Raw genomic sequence first — 16,393 nt, 5'->3', positions numbered from 1 at the left:
TTAGGGAGCCTGGAAGATAAATCTCTTGAAATCTTGTGGCAGACGTGATCATCACTTTGTTTACACAGATGAAATATGACTTGTTTCAATTAACAGTTGCTGCTGACCATATTTGGTATCTTTCCCCTTCACATGGTCATTAAAACCTGTTGTAAATCATGGTGTTTGTGCTACTTCCATCCTGTGCATAAATCATGTAGGCATCCCAGCATCTCCATCCTTTGTGGAAAATGTGTAGATAGGTATTTACACCACATAAAAATGGTGCTTGCTTCCTTTTAAGCAGTTTGTGCTGGTTCTGGTGATGTAGCAGGGAAGCAGGAAAAGAAGGACATCTGCATTCAGCCTCGGTGCTGCCCATCCGGGCTCTGCTGTGCCTCTGGCTCCCTCCCCGGCGCTGCCAGCAGCGTCCCTGTCGCACACGGCTCAAACAGCAAGCAGGGTTTGAGCTCCCGCATCTGCGGCGTGGGAAGGCAGCACAGAAAGAACAGCCTTCTCCTTCTGTGGAAAAATCCATCGGCTGTGTGAGAGACAGCGAGGAAATAACGTGTGATCCGTGGGCAGCTTCCTCGCTGCTGACACGGGCGCAGGAGCCGGTGCTGACCTTGGGAAAACAATGTTTTGCAGATGTAGAGGAAGTCCTCTTAAAGCGGCTGTGCGTGTATATACTGACTTTACATGTAAATACAAATATTTACATGTATGCTTGGGCGAGTTCAGCAGCTGCTGCTTGGATGCACTCTTTTTAAAGTTGTGATTTTTAAAATATTAAGAAAAGCCCCAAGGTGGTTCAGAGTGCTCTTGTGTTGTTCTAATTCCAGCTCCTCACTTCATGGTAGTGGGAACTGAGAAACAAGCAGAGGTATGAGCCCAAGGAGGTGTTCCAGTGTTAATCACAACACCTTGGGGAGCAAATATTAGCACATCAAATGAACACAGAGAGTGAGAGGAGCTGGGAAACGTCCATCTACTCCCCAGCATAGCATTCCTAGTCATATTTTTCTCCCTCAGCTCCAAGCTCTAAACACATAGGATGTCTAGTGTCTATTTGAACCAGAGTTCTCTGGTACAGACATTTTTATCAATTAATTTTTTTTTTTATTTCAAAGGTAACTGAATGGACTGAAAATTTCATTTGGTTATGATTGAAGCAGGAAGCTCACCCTCCTTATTCAGGGCTAGAAGCTGATATATTTGTGTTATGTATTAAGCAAAAACATCCTCCAAAAGGAAAGAGGAAGAAGGTGGTAGTTACAGCAATGTTATATTTATCCAGTTCTGACTCCTATTTTGCCTGTCACGAAGGCAAGGACATCACACAGGATCACAGATAAAAAAGAGGAGTATGTAGGTGTAAATGTCACAGATTGTGCCCCTTACTAGAACCTGGATATTAATTGCACAATTAATATTAATGGCACTGCACTTATAAAAGACCTGTATAGGTAAGCACTGTAAAATCAGGAAATAACAGAATTAAGGTGGCAGATACCAGAACTGTGCTGCAATTGTTAGAAATGATTATGCAGTTTCAACAAAAAAATTATACCATTTTCTTTTCATAAGTTGACAAGTAAATTTAGCAATATTTTGCATTTCTTTAGTGTTTCTCACCCTGATGTACTTGTGTGAATTAAGTGCAGGCAGACTCACAGAATAACTTAGTCAAAGAGTAAGAATAGAAAATAGCATTTACCAGTTATATAAATAAAATATTTTCTACTATATTCTCATTCCTTAGGGAACTAAATACTTATGCAGATATCCAGTTGGAACATCTTATATCAAACTGATTTTAACTGATGATTTCTTATGACAGTAACTGTTTCTAGATTCAGGCAATGAGAGAATAACTTGACTTAGTAATTAATTAACCAAAATGTAAGATATATTATGGATGAAAGGCAGCAAAATTAATTTGATTTTATATAAATGTATAGTTTGAATCCCAGGGTATGTGCACCCATAATAAAGTACTATTTCTCCTTTTTTCTTAAATGGTGAAGAATAATCTACATTATAATCCACCCAAGTAAAGCTGATTATATTAAAGTAACTTACATTAGGAATGTTCTATTCTAAATTGCTTATGCTTCCTTCTGTTAATGAAAAAGTATAATAAACTCTACTCTGCTGGCATTTTTATAGACTTAAAATTTACATCAAAAAGTGCCCTGGATTGCAATGTCAACATTTCATTACAGCCCCTCCTGCAGGCGCATTGCAGTTTGTGTGTGGAAGCACACACACCTTCTGTGCTGCCTAATGGAAAAATGGTTTTCATGTGTGAAATTAAAAATAGACAGATAAATATCCTCCTCTCAATTGGAAGATTATGTTGAAGATGCAAGATGTTGCTTTCAAAAGGAAATGTTATATCCTCTATAATTTGGGAGGATTGGGTACAGTGAAGCTGGTTACAGTCTTGTAGGGAGATGCAGCTTGTTGGGCAGTGAATTATAAAACCATCACTCCTGATAAAATCTAGGATGCATGTGTCCAAAAAAGAACCTATGAGATCCATAGTAAATAATTATTTGCTACTAGAAGAATTCTGCAAGCTGGCCAGACAAATACCATCCCTAAATTTGCTCTTTTGGGTGAAAGCTGGCAATGGCAAGCGTGGTGTCCTGTGTAAGATTTCCAGCTGTGTTCACAGCAATTCCCATGGCTGTGCTGGCTCAGCTTTGGCCTCTGCACCCATTCCCTCACAAGGGACAGTGGTTTCCTGTTATTTCTGACAGCAGCTTGCTTCATTACAACTGACTATTTTGCCACATATTTTCATCTAGTCATTTCCTCTTTTCACTGCTTCTTGTGATTTGAATCTTTAACAGCACAGCTGCAACATTCAACTAATAATGTATTTAAAACATAATATTTAGGGAAATGGGGAAGGTCTGTACCTGTAAAATAATAAGGAGCATCAGCTGTGTGTATAGAGTTGGCAAGTGAGTATTGGAAGGTGGTTTCTTGGAAAAGATTCTGGAATTGTAGGTGAAAAGCAGCTAAATGTGGGGCTCTGGTGTAAAACTTGAGTGGAATTGGGCATTTCAGTTTCACAGTCTAATGTACGTTCTCCTCCCTGCTCATTCTGTAAAACTTTTTAATATGAAATGAAGGCAAGACAGAAAACATTTTCTTGTTTTCTCATTTTATCTGTTGATGTGTTGTGTCCATGGCTGTGTTCATAAACTGAGGAGAGATTTCTACTGAAGCACTGCCCAGGATGCCTGAGCATTTCTTAAACTATTTCCTTTGGTTTGGACCCCTCTGTGATGCCTACAGAGAATTCTTTCCTCCAGTATCCACTGCATTGTACTGATGATTATTTATCAATATTGATAAATAATCATCTCTGTATTTTCTTCCTACACAGCTGGGTCACTCCAAGTATCTTCACCCTCTGCCCCAAAATTTGGAGCAATACTGTGTCCCCTAAAAATGTTTTCTCCTTCTGTACCACTTTTTTCTAGATTATTTTAAGGGTATTTACAACAAAATTAAAAACGCCTTATTCTTTTGGATTTTCACCACAATTATGAATGACTACATGTTCAATCTCTGTTAGTTTTGGGTCTTTGACATTGCTTTTTTCCTCACAACCCACTGGGCAGTTTTTTCTGAAGCATTTTAGTGAGAGGATTGTAAAATGTCTGAAAATTTGTCACCTAATCTGTATCTACACCCCTAAACTTTTTTTACCAGATAAAGTAGTTTGTGTCCTGCTTTAGTGAAGGAGAATAGCTTACAAAAAAAATTTCCCATTGCTTCCCCCTTCTGAGGTGTTTTTACTACTTTTTCTTTTCTCTTATTCCTCAACTATTTTAGAGCTCTTTTTCAACTTAACAATTCCACGACTTTGTAATATTTTCTTATTTCTATATTATAAATTGTTGTGCTTCCAAATCTGGTGAAACAGTCTTTCCATCCACTGGCTCACCTGTTGAAAACCTTACAGCAGGATGGCATTTGGCATTTTATTTTCCCTTCATTTATTCTGGTTCAGAATGAATTTCATACTGTACTAGATTACCATGGGGGAAAAAAGCCCCACAAACACAAACAAATAAAAAACCAAAAAACAAACAAACAAACCCCCAAAACAAAACAACAAAAAACCCCATACAAGAGGTAACAGTGTTCTCTTTCTAGGCACAAAGGTTTATTAAATTGGGGAAATGGCACTGTACCTAAAAGTAATGCTTTTCTTTGCTTAATGTCAAATTTGTGCCTGTAGCTTCACAAATCCTGCCTGCCTTATTTCCCTGACAGATTTAAAAGCTGGTACCCTCTTTCCAGCCTGCTGGACTTGTTTAATCTGGATCATAGCACCTGTATTCTCACCAGTCTGCAAGTCTAATAAAAATCAGGCATTCTGCTTAGCAGGTGGCTCTGTATTTCATTAAAACCCATAGCAGGTGGCCACAGATGCAATGGCAGCAGTTCCAGTGTAGGAACAAATTACCAACTCCATCTCTCATGGATGTGAAGGAAGCAGTGACTGTCTTAGCTCCACAACAGGATGAAAACAAGTCAATTCACAATTTAATGAGATTAGGCATTGCTTTCAAAGCATTCAGAATATGTATAAATGGTAGCTATTAATTATTGCAATAACTCACTGAGGCTGCAGACTGCCTGGCTGGGGCTGTGGATGGGAAGGTGGCGATGCCAGCTCCTGTCCCCATGACGATAGCACTGCCAGCTCTGGTGACTGTAGAGCAACTCTTGCAAAACCTTGTGGTTTTCTGAGGGCTTTCACTCCAGAAACGCTGCCAACACCTTGAAGGCCTTGCTTTGCCCCTCATAAACTGATTATTCCCTAATGACTGTAAGTGCAGAGAAGGAAATCATAAAAGTCACTGCAGAACAGAGCTCTTGTCAATGTAATAGTTTTTATTTTGGGGCCAGCTCCTTTCCTTGCCCCCGTTGTCTTTTCACTCGTTAGGGAGCGACGCCCCACGGAGAGCTCAGCCCGGACTGCAGGAGCTCCATGAGGGACATTCCCGCTCTCCACAGGCCCTGACAGGAGGGTGGGGCCGGCTGGGGCCGGGCTCTGCTCCCAGGGCACAAGGGACAGGGCAAGGGGCAATGGTGCTGAGCTGCGCCAGGGGAGGTTTGGGTCGGACAGCAGCAGGAGTTCCCTCACAGAAAGGGTGACGATGTAAGTGTAAATGAACTTTGCAGTGAAGGTGGCAGACCGCTGAACAGCTGCCCAGGGAGGGCGTGGAGCCTCCCTTCTAGGAGACATTCCAAACCCGCCTGGACGCGTTCCTGTGTCACCTGCTCCGCCGGACTGGATAATGTCCAGAGGTCCATTCCAACCTCAACAATACTAGGATTCTGTAATCAGACACTGGAACGGGTTTCCCAGGGAGGCGGCGGAGCCACTATCCCTGCAGGTGTTTCGGGACGTGGCATGGAGTGCCCAGGTCCGTCTGACACCGTGGTGCCGGTCACAGCCGGGCCCCGCTGCTCTGTCCCAGCCCCGGCGCTGCCGCGAGGGAGCGAGCGCGCATCCCCCCGCACGTCCCCGCCCTCAGCAGCGCCGGCTGGGGGCGGCACGGGCGGCGCTGAGGCGGCGCGTGCGCAGCCCGCGCGCGGCGCCGGGAGGAGGCGGGCTGGGGGGGGTCTCTGCGCGCATGCGCGGGCGGGGCGGCCGCCCCCCCCCCCCTTCCCCCCCCCATGCCGTGTGAGTGCGTGTGAGAGTGTGTGAGAGTGAGTGAGTGTGTGAGGGGCACTGTGGCCGCGGCCGCCCCGCGCCTGCGGAGCCGGCGGCGCGCAGCGACCCGCGCAGACATCGCAGCACCTCCGAGCGGCCGCCCCGCCGTCATCCATCCCCCCTCTCGCAGGTGAGCTGCGCTGTCGCGGCGGGGAGAAGGAGGAGGAGAAGGAGGAGGAGGAGGGAGCCGGCGCCCGCCTCCGCGGGGCTCATTGTCCGGTTCCTCAGAGGAGGAGGAGGAGAGAAGAAAGGAGGCTTCACCCCGGCTCGCACGCCGGGCCTTGCAGGGCTGTTGCCGGCCGGGGATTGGAGGCGCTCCGTCCCCTCCCAGATCCGGGGAGGGTCCCGGCCCCCACGGGGCTCCGCCGCCCACCTGCCGCCCTCTCCTCCTCCCCCTCCTCCTCACTCGAGGGCGGCGAGGAGCGGAGCCCCTTCTCGCCGGTGTGTACGCGGCGGGGCTCCAGCCTGGCTGCGGGACGGAGGGTTCGGGGCTTCGGGAAAGATGTTCGCCCCCCCGGTGCCTGCTTGCGGGGCTGAGGAGCGGGTTCTAACGTGGACACCCCGCCCTCGCTGTCTGTGGAGCCCTCAGGGACGGGGGTGTCGGTGCGTGGGGACGGGCAGAGCCGCGGCCGCGTGTGGGGCACCGCGGGGGCCGGAGGGCGGCCGGGGCGGAGCGGAGGCTGTGGCGGAGAGATACCGCTATCCATGGGTGCTGCCCTGGGCATGGGCCCGCCACCGGGACACGAGGGACAGGGCAGGGCACAGGGATGGGGACACGAAGGGCAGGGCACAGGGATGGGGACAGCAGTGACAGGGCAGTGTCCAGGGATGGGGACACGAGGGGCAGGGCACAGGGATGGGGACACGAGGGGCAGGGCAGTGCCCAGGGATGGGGACACGAGTGACAGGGCAGCACACAGGCATGAGGATACCAGGGACAACGTGGACAGTGGCTGTAAGAAGGGGATGAACACACATCACACCACTTTGATGTAAACCACGGTAATTTCAGAGCATGTTACTTTCCAGCAGATGGGAATCTGCTTTAGAGGATGGACAGATAGATGGTGTTTATGAGACATGAGGTGTGTTTAGCATTATTTCTTTCCTGGCAGCAGATGCTGGAGGGGCAGTTCTGTAGAAATATTTCAAAGCACGATGAGTGGTGATGACAGGTAATATTTTGGAGTAACTTGCCCTGGGGTTTAATAGTAGTTGCAGGCCTGGTGAAATTCTGTGGATGTGTATCTCTATTTACAGGTTTTCTATACTGATACTATTGGAGAGATTTCTCTACTGAAAAAAGGTTCTTATTCCTGCACCCCTCCTTCTGTGCCTCTGCTGAATTAAAGAGCTTTGCAATCACAGATAACTACAAGAGGTGGAAACTATTTCTTTTCAAATGGGATCAATAGATAATCAGGCAATCAAATGTTTGATAGGCCTACAGCTTTTTAGGTTTTCTCAGGATTGGAAAATATGGGATGCACAATGATTATTTCCTATTTTTCTCTTATCGCTGCTTGCTTCTGCAGCTGACTTTGTTTTAGTTGTACTTTGTTGGTGTTTATTTCTAAACAAAATGGGTATAACATTCTGTTCATGCCAACTGGTGGTTTGAGACCCTTTTTGGTATACAGACCTATTGCATGTGTTACTGGTTGTGCATTATTTTGTTTAATGAACTTCAACTTACCAGGTGTTCATTTTAATACATTATTAACTCTCAGCAGGGCATTAGAAATAATACATGGACCAAAGCTTGAGAACTACTCATGCATTTTTTTGGTGTATTATTGTAAGGTGTAGTATCTGATAGCAGAGCCAAGGGATTTCCATAGGCACCTCTGCATGAGCTGTCCTGCCTTGGACCCTGCTTTTGGGAGCTGATGTGATCCACATGGGTGCCAAAACACCTGGACTGGGTTGGCACCATCAAGTGCCACAGCATAATGTTGTACAGAAGTTGATAATATTGATTTTTTTTCTAGGAATGTCTCTGATTACTCTGGAAATTATTTTATGTTTCTGGGCTACATCAGTAAATTATTGGGTTTTTTTTTAATTTCGATGGAGGATTAAATTCCCTTTTTTAAAGGGAGTTCCTTGCAGAAGCAGAGTTATTCCTGCTTTCCGCAGCCCCTGCACATCCCTGCTCGCGGGCTGTCTGCAGCCCTGCTCAGACGTTGGCCCAGCTGGGTCACTGGAGTTGAGAGGGTGCCCTCTGGTGACATCTGTGTTTGGAGTTCGGCTGCGTGTGAAGGAGCGCTCCGGCTGGTCTGGGGTGAAACATTCCTCCTCCCGGCACAGCGGGGCGTGTGTTCTGCACGGAGGTGCTGCTGTGGCTTGGCTGAGGTGGGGACAAGCACTTGGGAATTCATGAGGGGGATGGATGTACAGCGGCCCCTCGGTGTCTGGGAGCCCCCTTGTGAAACATTCTGCCTTGTAGTTTATTTTGCTGCATTTTAATATGAAATGTTTAACTCAGTCCAGTGGAGTCAATCCTCCCCCCAAGAAAAAACCCTTCATGAGGTTATCCTGTTTGCTCACCAATGGGTTTTGCTTGGGGTTTTTTTTTTTTTTTTGGTTTCTTTTTTCCTGTGGAAATGTGGGTGTTTTCCTGCAGAATTCTGGAGCTGTCTTTTCCTTTTTACACTTCTATCTTGCCTTGTGACTGTAGATTAAAAATGTCAGTGTTCAGATGTTTTATTGATCTTTATGCTGCTCAGCACTGAGGAACAAGAATGAAGATACAGGGCTAACTTTAACTACAACTCCTTGTGTAAACTTTGATTTTTGAAATTGACTGGGATTTTTGAATGACTGGGATTTTTGAAATTGACTGAAATCGACAAAATTACTTTTGTACAGAAAAGTAATGCAGTCATAGTGTGCTAATGTTCTGCTTGATGTCTTTGAATATTAAAAGATTTGAATTGACAAGCCACACCTCCATCTTAATCACTTTGTTCCACTATTTTTTTTTGCATTGAGATTAGGGGTTAATCTTTTCCTGTATATTTGCTTGAAGCTGAGTCATTTGAGCTCCTCCTTTCATTCAATAACTAAAGCTGAGTTGAAAATATCCTTTGGGGGGGGAGTGTAATTGGTTGCATTTTTTCAAAGTGTAAGCCACCAAAGACATAATATATTTCTCTTCTAAGTATTGGTTTACAGCTCTTGTTAGAAAACAGAGTTAGAAATGTGTTTTCAAAAGAATGAAAGATTTCTGTTAAAAATCTTTGCATTTAAATACCTGGAACTGCTGCAGTAGGAATCATCTTTTAATATAAATGCATGTGTCATAGTTAGTGCATGAACAGAAGCTTTGTGGGCTTCATGTTTGGTCTGTTTATGAATTAATCACCTTAAAAGACTGCTGAAGTGTCTTAATGCTGCACTTGGGCGTTTGAAGTAGATTCTCTGTGTGCTCAGTGCCCTGGAATGTGTGGATGTGTGACTGCAGCTCCTTTTGTTTTACAGAGATCCATGAAAGCCTTGTGGGATTCTAGGGAGAATGGCATTGGAGTCGTGGCTGTGGGCAGGCTGGTCCCAGCAGGATGGGGCCATCCAAGGTGGGAGCTGGGCAAGGCAGGGTGTGAGGGGTGGGAGGGCTCCAGTGCTGGCTCTGCAGTCAGGAGAGGGTGCCCAGAGCCCTAAACAGGGAGGGTGTGTCCTGCATTGTGGTGTGGTGTGAACACTGGAGCTGCTGGCTGTCACTCAGGAGTTAGAATGGCACAAATCATATAAAATAAATTGAATAAATTATAGAAATAAATGATGGGCATTGGAGCTGCTTGTGGCCAAGGGAGGCTGTTCCCAGTCCGGGTTTCAGCTTGTAGGAGAGTTTGTCTCGAAAGGGACCCGTTTGGTAAATCTTACAGTATGGCAAATGAAGCACTGGGGAGCCTAGTGAGTCACCACACAGTGTTTTAAGATGCAGCGTTCCTGACCTGCAGGTGAGGTTGGTCTTTACTCTCCTGGACTCGCTGCTCTGAGGTGTGCCACTCCAGTGCAGTCTCAGCTGGTGTTTTCAGAGCTCCCCGGGGGCTTCCAGATGGGTTGTAGTCTGTCATGTGGCACCAGTGGTGTCTGCCTTGAACCCCTGGAGATCCCCCGAGTTTGCTCACTGAGTGCTTCCTAGCCCAGCCTTACTGTCACTGTAACTTTTCACATGTCAGTAACTTCAGCACAGACAGACAAACAACAGCTGCCTGGTGAGGTGTACTTTTCCATAAGGGTAGGATTCCCTTTCTCTTCCATGGCTTTGTTGTCCTACAGTCCTTACAAGAATGACAGTTTAGGTAAAACTGGGAAAAGAAGCTGCTGTGTGCCTTGCGGGGCGTGGAGGCTTTGCTGTTATTTCTGTAGGTCTGTCCTGTTTAGGTGTGTTTTGGCTCTTTGTATCAACTGCATCAATAAGTCAAGGTTTCCTGCCCCAGAAACTCCCTGGCTGTGCTGCTGGCACTGGGAAGCTCCAGAGCTGCTTGGTCAGAACATCAAGAAACTCTCTTATCAGCCCCTGCTGAGCATCATATTTGTGGTTTAAAAACCTGCCTATTTCTCAGTGGTGAAGAGCAGCCTCCTGTGTTAAAGATTAAGGCTGTAACAAGGCAGTTGATTTGATGCCAGACTTGAGAGAACAACAAACACATCCATTGCTGCTTGATGGTCCAGGGAAGCCTTTCCCTTTTCTCCAGGCTGATGCTCCTTGTGGTCCCCTATGACAGGACAGATCTTGATTCAAACTCCTCAGAATAGTTATTTATTCTGTTCCTTTGAGATGCAGGACTCGTGGCCTGTTCTCCATGCCTGTTTCAGGATCCCATTTGTATTTAAACGTGCACAAACGTTCTGCAGGCACGGGAAGCCTGAGCTGCCGTGTGAACGTGTGCCTGCCCTGTGTTCCCTGCTCCGTCTGAGGAGACTGTGAGTCTGTCCCATGTGTTTCAGGTGTGACCACAACAGTTAGTGTAGCTCAGTGCCTCATCAGTATGTAGTTGAGATTTGAACATGGATTAGAACAAGCTGGCTGAAGTTCAATCCAGATAAAATATACATGATGATGTGGATGTAATTATCAGCCTCCCTAATTGAAGGGCTGCATTTGCCATTTGGTGGAAGTGTTAGTGCCCTCTGGTGACTCACGTTTATTACTTGTTCTCAGCAGTCATATTGAAGCAGTAAAATCAGGCTTTTTGAAGCCTTTGACTGGAAGACTGAGATCCCCCCCACCAGCTGATTAGACCTGGAAAGTTTTGACTGGAAGTTGTCTTTGCCCTTCCTCTCGTGGGTTTTAGCTAGTAGTGTAGTTCCTAGTGCAAGTAAGGAACTGTAACAAGCCTGGGTCAGTTTAGGAGTTGAAACCAGCATGGGTAAGGCATTAGCAGAACTGCCAGTGAGGGAATTTGATTGTGGAGCTTGCTATGAGCTCCTCTGCCAAAAAGTGGTTGGCTCAATTTATTAATTTCTTGGAGCTTGTGAATCTCTTGACTTATACTGCTTGTCCTGTGTGTCCATCAGCTGTCTGAGGGCTGAAGTGCTCATAGAAGAAATGGGTAACAGGGTTTGCAGAGGAGAAACTTGAGGTACCCTGGCTCTCAGGCTGTTAACTCCATTTTCAAGTGATTTGGATGCAGAAGGCTTTGCTGGCTTTGGAGCTGCCTCAGTGGCACTTGGGCTTTGGGATATGCATGTGTCACCTCTTTTCCTCTTTAATGGAGCTGTGCTATTGGCAGCAATCACTTAAGTCTGAAGTGACCCAGGTCTGGCTGTCCATGCTCTGACCATTGCTGTAGTGGTGGGGCATTAAAAGTTGTTTGATTTGTGCCTCCCTCGTTATTCATTAAGGGGCAGCTTGGAGGCTCTGTAATCAGCTCTCATTGAAATGGGCTCAGATTGATTGTACTGGGGAAGAAGGATATTGATCTTTTTCAGAAGATGAAGGTGTATTTCTTAGATAATAGTGGCTAGATAAAACTGGCAGAGATCCTGAAAAAAGTGATCTTAATGCAGTTTGTAAATCGGATTGCTTTTATCACATTATTAATGTGCCCAGGGTTTGGGGTAATTGTCTAGACTCTAGTATTATATTTTCATTTAGATTTAGAATTAGTGGTATAGTGTCACAGAGTGACTGGACTCAGACTAATAAGTGAATAAACAGGACTAGTACAAAGCACATTTTCTGCTGTGATACATCATTTTCAGATTAATGTGTAGGCAGGCAGAAGCCTCCAGTGAAAAGCTGAAGGTCTCATCTCTACTGTTTTTCTTTATTAGCTTCATATATTAATTTGTCTGAGGAGGTGTGTAAGCACAGATAGACTTGTGAGTTCTGTGTAAAACTCAAATCTATAAACTCTGTAAATGGTTGTTTCTAGTCCACTTGTTTTATTGCCAGGTTGTTTGTGTAATCTTCTAATTGCCCTGAATTTCTGTTGCTGGCTTGACAATTTTGGGGTCCTCCACAGCTGTAACTAATGTGAGTTGGTTTGTAATTGAGTTAGGTTGTGACCCCATATGCAGTGAGGCAGCTTATTTATTGACTGCTCACTTCTCTGCCTGGATTGGCAGAAATAGAGAGGTAGAGCAGCAGAGAGAACTGCATCAGGGAACTTACCCAGCTAAGAAATGAAGCTTCCCCCTGGCCCTTGCCTTGTTTTTCAGTTTGATACTTCCCCAGACTGTTCACTTCAGCTGTACAAACTCTTGGGCTAATGTCATGGCAGAGAAAGGAACATGAAAAACCTTCAGTGGTGGAGATGAATGGTGAGTATAAAATCAAGTTCCCATAAACCAGCTGAAATCAAAAGTGGGTCAAATGTCAGTGGTTTATTAGCTGAGCTTGTGGAGTGGTTATCTTGAATCCCTAGCTGGGTGTGCAGGTCTGGGAGCTTGAAATAAAGCTGAAACTTTGTTTCAGATTTTATGCAGGAAAATTTAAGGCACTTTAGGATCCTTGTGGCACTTCTGAAAATCCCTTTTGCATAGAGGTAAACTCTACCATTGTTGCATCTTTTACAGTAGGCTGGTGAAGTGAGTTGGCAGTGATGATGGTGTTGGTGGAAACTTGGTCATACAGCTGATCATGTCCACAAGTCTGTGAAGTATTCTGGGGATTCCAAAAGCATCTGCAGGTAGCAGATGTGAGGTGTTAGAATGCTGGTAGCATTGCATAGTTTCCTATGTGTTTGTTGTGGATTTCAGAATGCACATAAATTCTATGTGCCAGACCAGTAAAAGATAAAAAGGTCCAAAGTTTCAAGCTGCTCACTTTCCCATTGCTGCATCACTGGTTAGTGCCGTCACTAATTAGTAACTTCAGTATTATGAAGTGCATTGATAAAGCACACGGTTACGTGGGTGACTCACAATTGTTGTACTTCCTCTGCCACTGGTGTAATTAACTTTCCCTGTGTGCTTAAAGGGCACCTGAGCAGTGCTGCTGCAGGCCCAGAGCACTCTGCCAGCAGCCACTTCTCCCATGTGCTTTATTGGGAAGCCTACCTGAGAAGGGGCAGCTATCTCATGTATTTTTAGAATATTAGTCATGTACTTTTAGACTGACCAGTTTGTTTAGGCATTACTCATCAGGCTTGTCTGGTAAGTGCCTCTAAATAATTTTGATACAATTATTGATCAGACCTTTACAGAACTATGCCAACAGGCATTTTGGAGAAGAATAATGTGTTAGGGTAGAATCCATTGAGTTCAGTCCTTTCATGCAGCTGAAGTGATTTGCAAGTATTTTCTGGAGCTCAGAGTGCAAAATTACTGAAGTATTAGCAAGATTTCTGCTTAGCTACACATGGACCCTCTGCTTCTGAGAGACGGGAGTGTGGTGGCCAGTGAGCAGCCTGAAACTTGGGGCATTTGTTGGGGTGGGTAAAACCTGGCCCTTGCAGGTCTGCCTCAAGATAAGATGAGGTTAAACATTACCTAGCTATGAGGCTTTATTATTATTACCTTTTAATATGTCATTCACTGATGCTGTCAGGTGGGTGGTTTCTTAGGAAACTGTTTCCTGTTCTTTATATCGGAGCAAATGTCCCTCTGTGATAGAAATGTTTTTGCTGCTTTGTGTTTGAAAAAGGCTTTGCTCTCCACTCATTGCTGGTTGTTTGCTCTGTTGATCATACATAATTTCTTACAATCCTCCTTTGGGGATTTTTTTCCCTGCTAGGCTGGGCCTATTTTGCATTTATTTTGAACAGATTTTGCCAGGTAGCTCTTTGATAATAGATTTTGGTATTCATAGTGATGTGCCTTGCTAAGTTCTTAATGGTGCTTTAAACAAGCACATATTGTGTTACATTGGACAAAGGAAGATAGCAGTGCCAAATCTAATCACAGTGTGAGACTGTGATTCTTTGATTATCTTTTATACCCTTAGGTAGCTATAGGTATGCTGGCAAAAGATGATTTTATTTGTGGAGGTTGTTCAGCTCTACTTCCAGTAGCTATTAAAGTGGCTGAGTGTCCACCTGGAATCATTTTAAAGGAATTTAGAGGGGAAAATGATGTTTACCAAATTGTAGTCAGGAGATGAAACAAAAAAGCAAGCTTGGTAAGTTTTCACTATTGATGTGTGCCAGAGGTACAGTGTTTTATATAGCTGAAGGCACATTAAAGCAATATGAAGCAAAAAAAGCTACTTTTGAGGTACTAAAGTATTTCTTTACCTTTGAGGAATGGCAGGTAAGCTGATGGAGTGCTCTACGACCTGCCTGTGAGCAGCTTCCTCAGTGCCTGCATGTAATGACTTGCCCTTGTACCTAATTAACTCACTGGCTTTTTTTAATGTGGATAGGGGTCTGTGTGATGACAGAACTTGAACTGTATCTCATGCTGTGACTTGCCTTTAATACTGCTGTAAAGTCAGTCTTGACTCTTTCTGAGGCTGTCTTGGTGGGAAGGCTTCTTCAATTAGGAGCTAGTTCATGTTTCAGATAAGGCAATTTAATTTATCTTCAAAGAGGTATTTCTGTAGCTGTGTATGAGCTGGTATTCAGGGACATGGGCTTGTTGAGAAGTGAGGTCTAAAACTGTTCAAGACCAGCAGCTGGAGCTGTTTTAATTCCTTCTGGTTTTGGTCATCAATGCCATATGAGTGGGAGGGAGAGGGGAAAGAAATATCCACATATGTGTTGTTGCACGTTGCTATATTATTTTTTTTGTATGTACAATTTAAAGTTTTTAAGGTGACATTATGTCAGGGCTTATAGCAAAACTTAGCAAGTGTGTAAAACAGGTATGAAGTTTTAAGCATGTTAAGACTAAAAGGAGTTGACAATATGCACTATTGATTTGAGGCTGATGTGGTTTTGTTGAAGAATATTTCTTGATCTGAATTCTGTCACTTATAAGACAGTAAAGACATTAATTGAAAGGGCATTGTTGAGGCCAAAGTCTTTTATGAAGGGTGGGTTTGGAAGATGTGAAATCTGCTGTGCAGATCTGTGTGTTGATACAATTCAGAGGTGTGTTGTATTTGTGTTGCACTGTCAGACAGACACAAAAATCCAGTTGGCATCTGTTAAGTGATACTGCTAAAAAGGGAAGATAGCTCCTTGCATTATTTATCAGACAAACACAAGAGATGTCTTGCTAAGCTACTGCACCCACAAAACTTCTGTGAAATCCCTCATTTGTAAACAAAGTACATTGTAGAAGAGTTTAGACCTTTATTTCAGCTGTACCTGGGGTTTTTTTAAAGGTAGCTCTTATTTGCCTGACTTAGGAAATTCTTTTACTTACTTTTTCTTCCTCTCTTTGTATGAGCTAATAATCTTAAATGGAAAACAGAATCGGGCAGTAGTGGAGTTAAAGGATGTGGACAGAAGTGAGATCTCTGCAGGGACCAGGAAAAGACAGGCTTCCCTTGCTGCCTTGGGGTTTGTCAGAGTTCTGTGCTGCTTTCAGGTGTCACATTTCTGTGTCTGGTACTGAATGTCGTGGCTATCTTCTTGATTCTGCTTGAAGTGAGGGAGGGCAGATGAGGAGAAGTGATGGACTTCAGCAACTGAAGTTTTTGTTGCTTGTCTCTTTCTCTGGTGTCATCTTTCCCTATTATGTTCAGCCTGTTAATGCAATTGGATATCTTTTTTTCCCCAGGGCAGAAGGGTGTGTTTCTATGATGTTATCATTAGACTTGCTGATCACTGGTTCTTTGTTGCTTTTTCTGTATTTCTGATTCTCATAAAGTTGGTAGAAGTGCTTTGCTTACAGGAAAAATATTGCTGTCTTTTGGAATTCATAATCAGCATCTTCTCTGATGATGAGGCTGATGATTTTTAATGTAACAATACCTAAAATCAGAGAACATATAATGGAAGAGGTAAAGGAGTCTTGCTTAGGTTGGAAATGCCACTTGGGAATTGTGTTCTCTTTTGGGTATGGGGCTTTTGGGGATTTGCTTGGGTCCCAGGGTGAGCTGATGTTGAATTGGCTCCATTTGTCAGTGAGGGGGCTGCTTTATGCAGCAGTCTCTGATGGAGCAGCCCTGCTGTCTGATGTTTGCCAGCTCTGTCAGGTTAATGGTGTTTATTAGCCACACACAACTCTCCTGGAAAGCCCTGCTCTGTTGTTTGTGAACAAACTAGATTCATCTGTCAGAAAGACCCTGTAAATCCCTATATGAATATTGAATTTAAATTAGTAGTTGTG

The 16,393-nt window shown here is 44.4% G+C and overlaps 1 protein-coding gene across 5 annotated transcripts in view; it reads left to right on the top strand.

Moving 5' to 3' along the window:
* The first annotated feature begins 5,653 nt into the window (after positions 1-5,653).
* Positions 5,654-16,393, top strand: part of RALGPS2 (Ral GEF with PH domain and SH3 binding motif 2) — a 113,971-nt gene continuing 103,231 nt past the window's right edge. The window contains exon 1 of one of the 5 annotated variants that reach the window (XM_059477795.1): positions 5,654-5,855. Coding sequence is in view for 2 of the 5 variants with exons in the window: in XM_059477798.1 (XP_059333781.1) it covers positions 12,494-12,496 (3 nt within the window). In the remaining 3 variants the exon portion in view is untranslated. Of the gene's footprint in view, positions 5,856-6,155; positions 6,329-12,400; positions 12,497-13,626; positions 13,725-16,393 lie in introns of those variants that run through there. The other 4 variants (XM_059477796.1, XM_059477798.1, XM_059477794.1 and 1 more) reach the window with 4 other exon arrangements.

This window comes from Ammospiza nelsoni, chromosome 9 (assembly GCF_027579445.1).
Source record: "Ammospiza nelsoni isolate bAmmNel1 chromosome 9, bAmmNel1.pri, whole genome shotgun sequence".
Taxonomy (NCBI): Eukaryota; Metazoa; Chordata; class Aves; order Passeriformes; family Passerellidae; genus Ammospiza; species Ammospiza nelsoni.
This window is presented reverse-complemented; position numbering and strand designations above follow the sequence as displayed.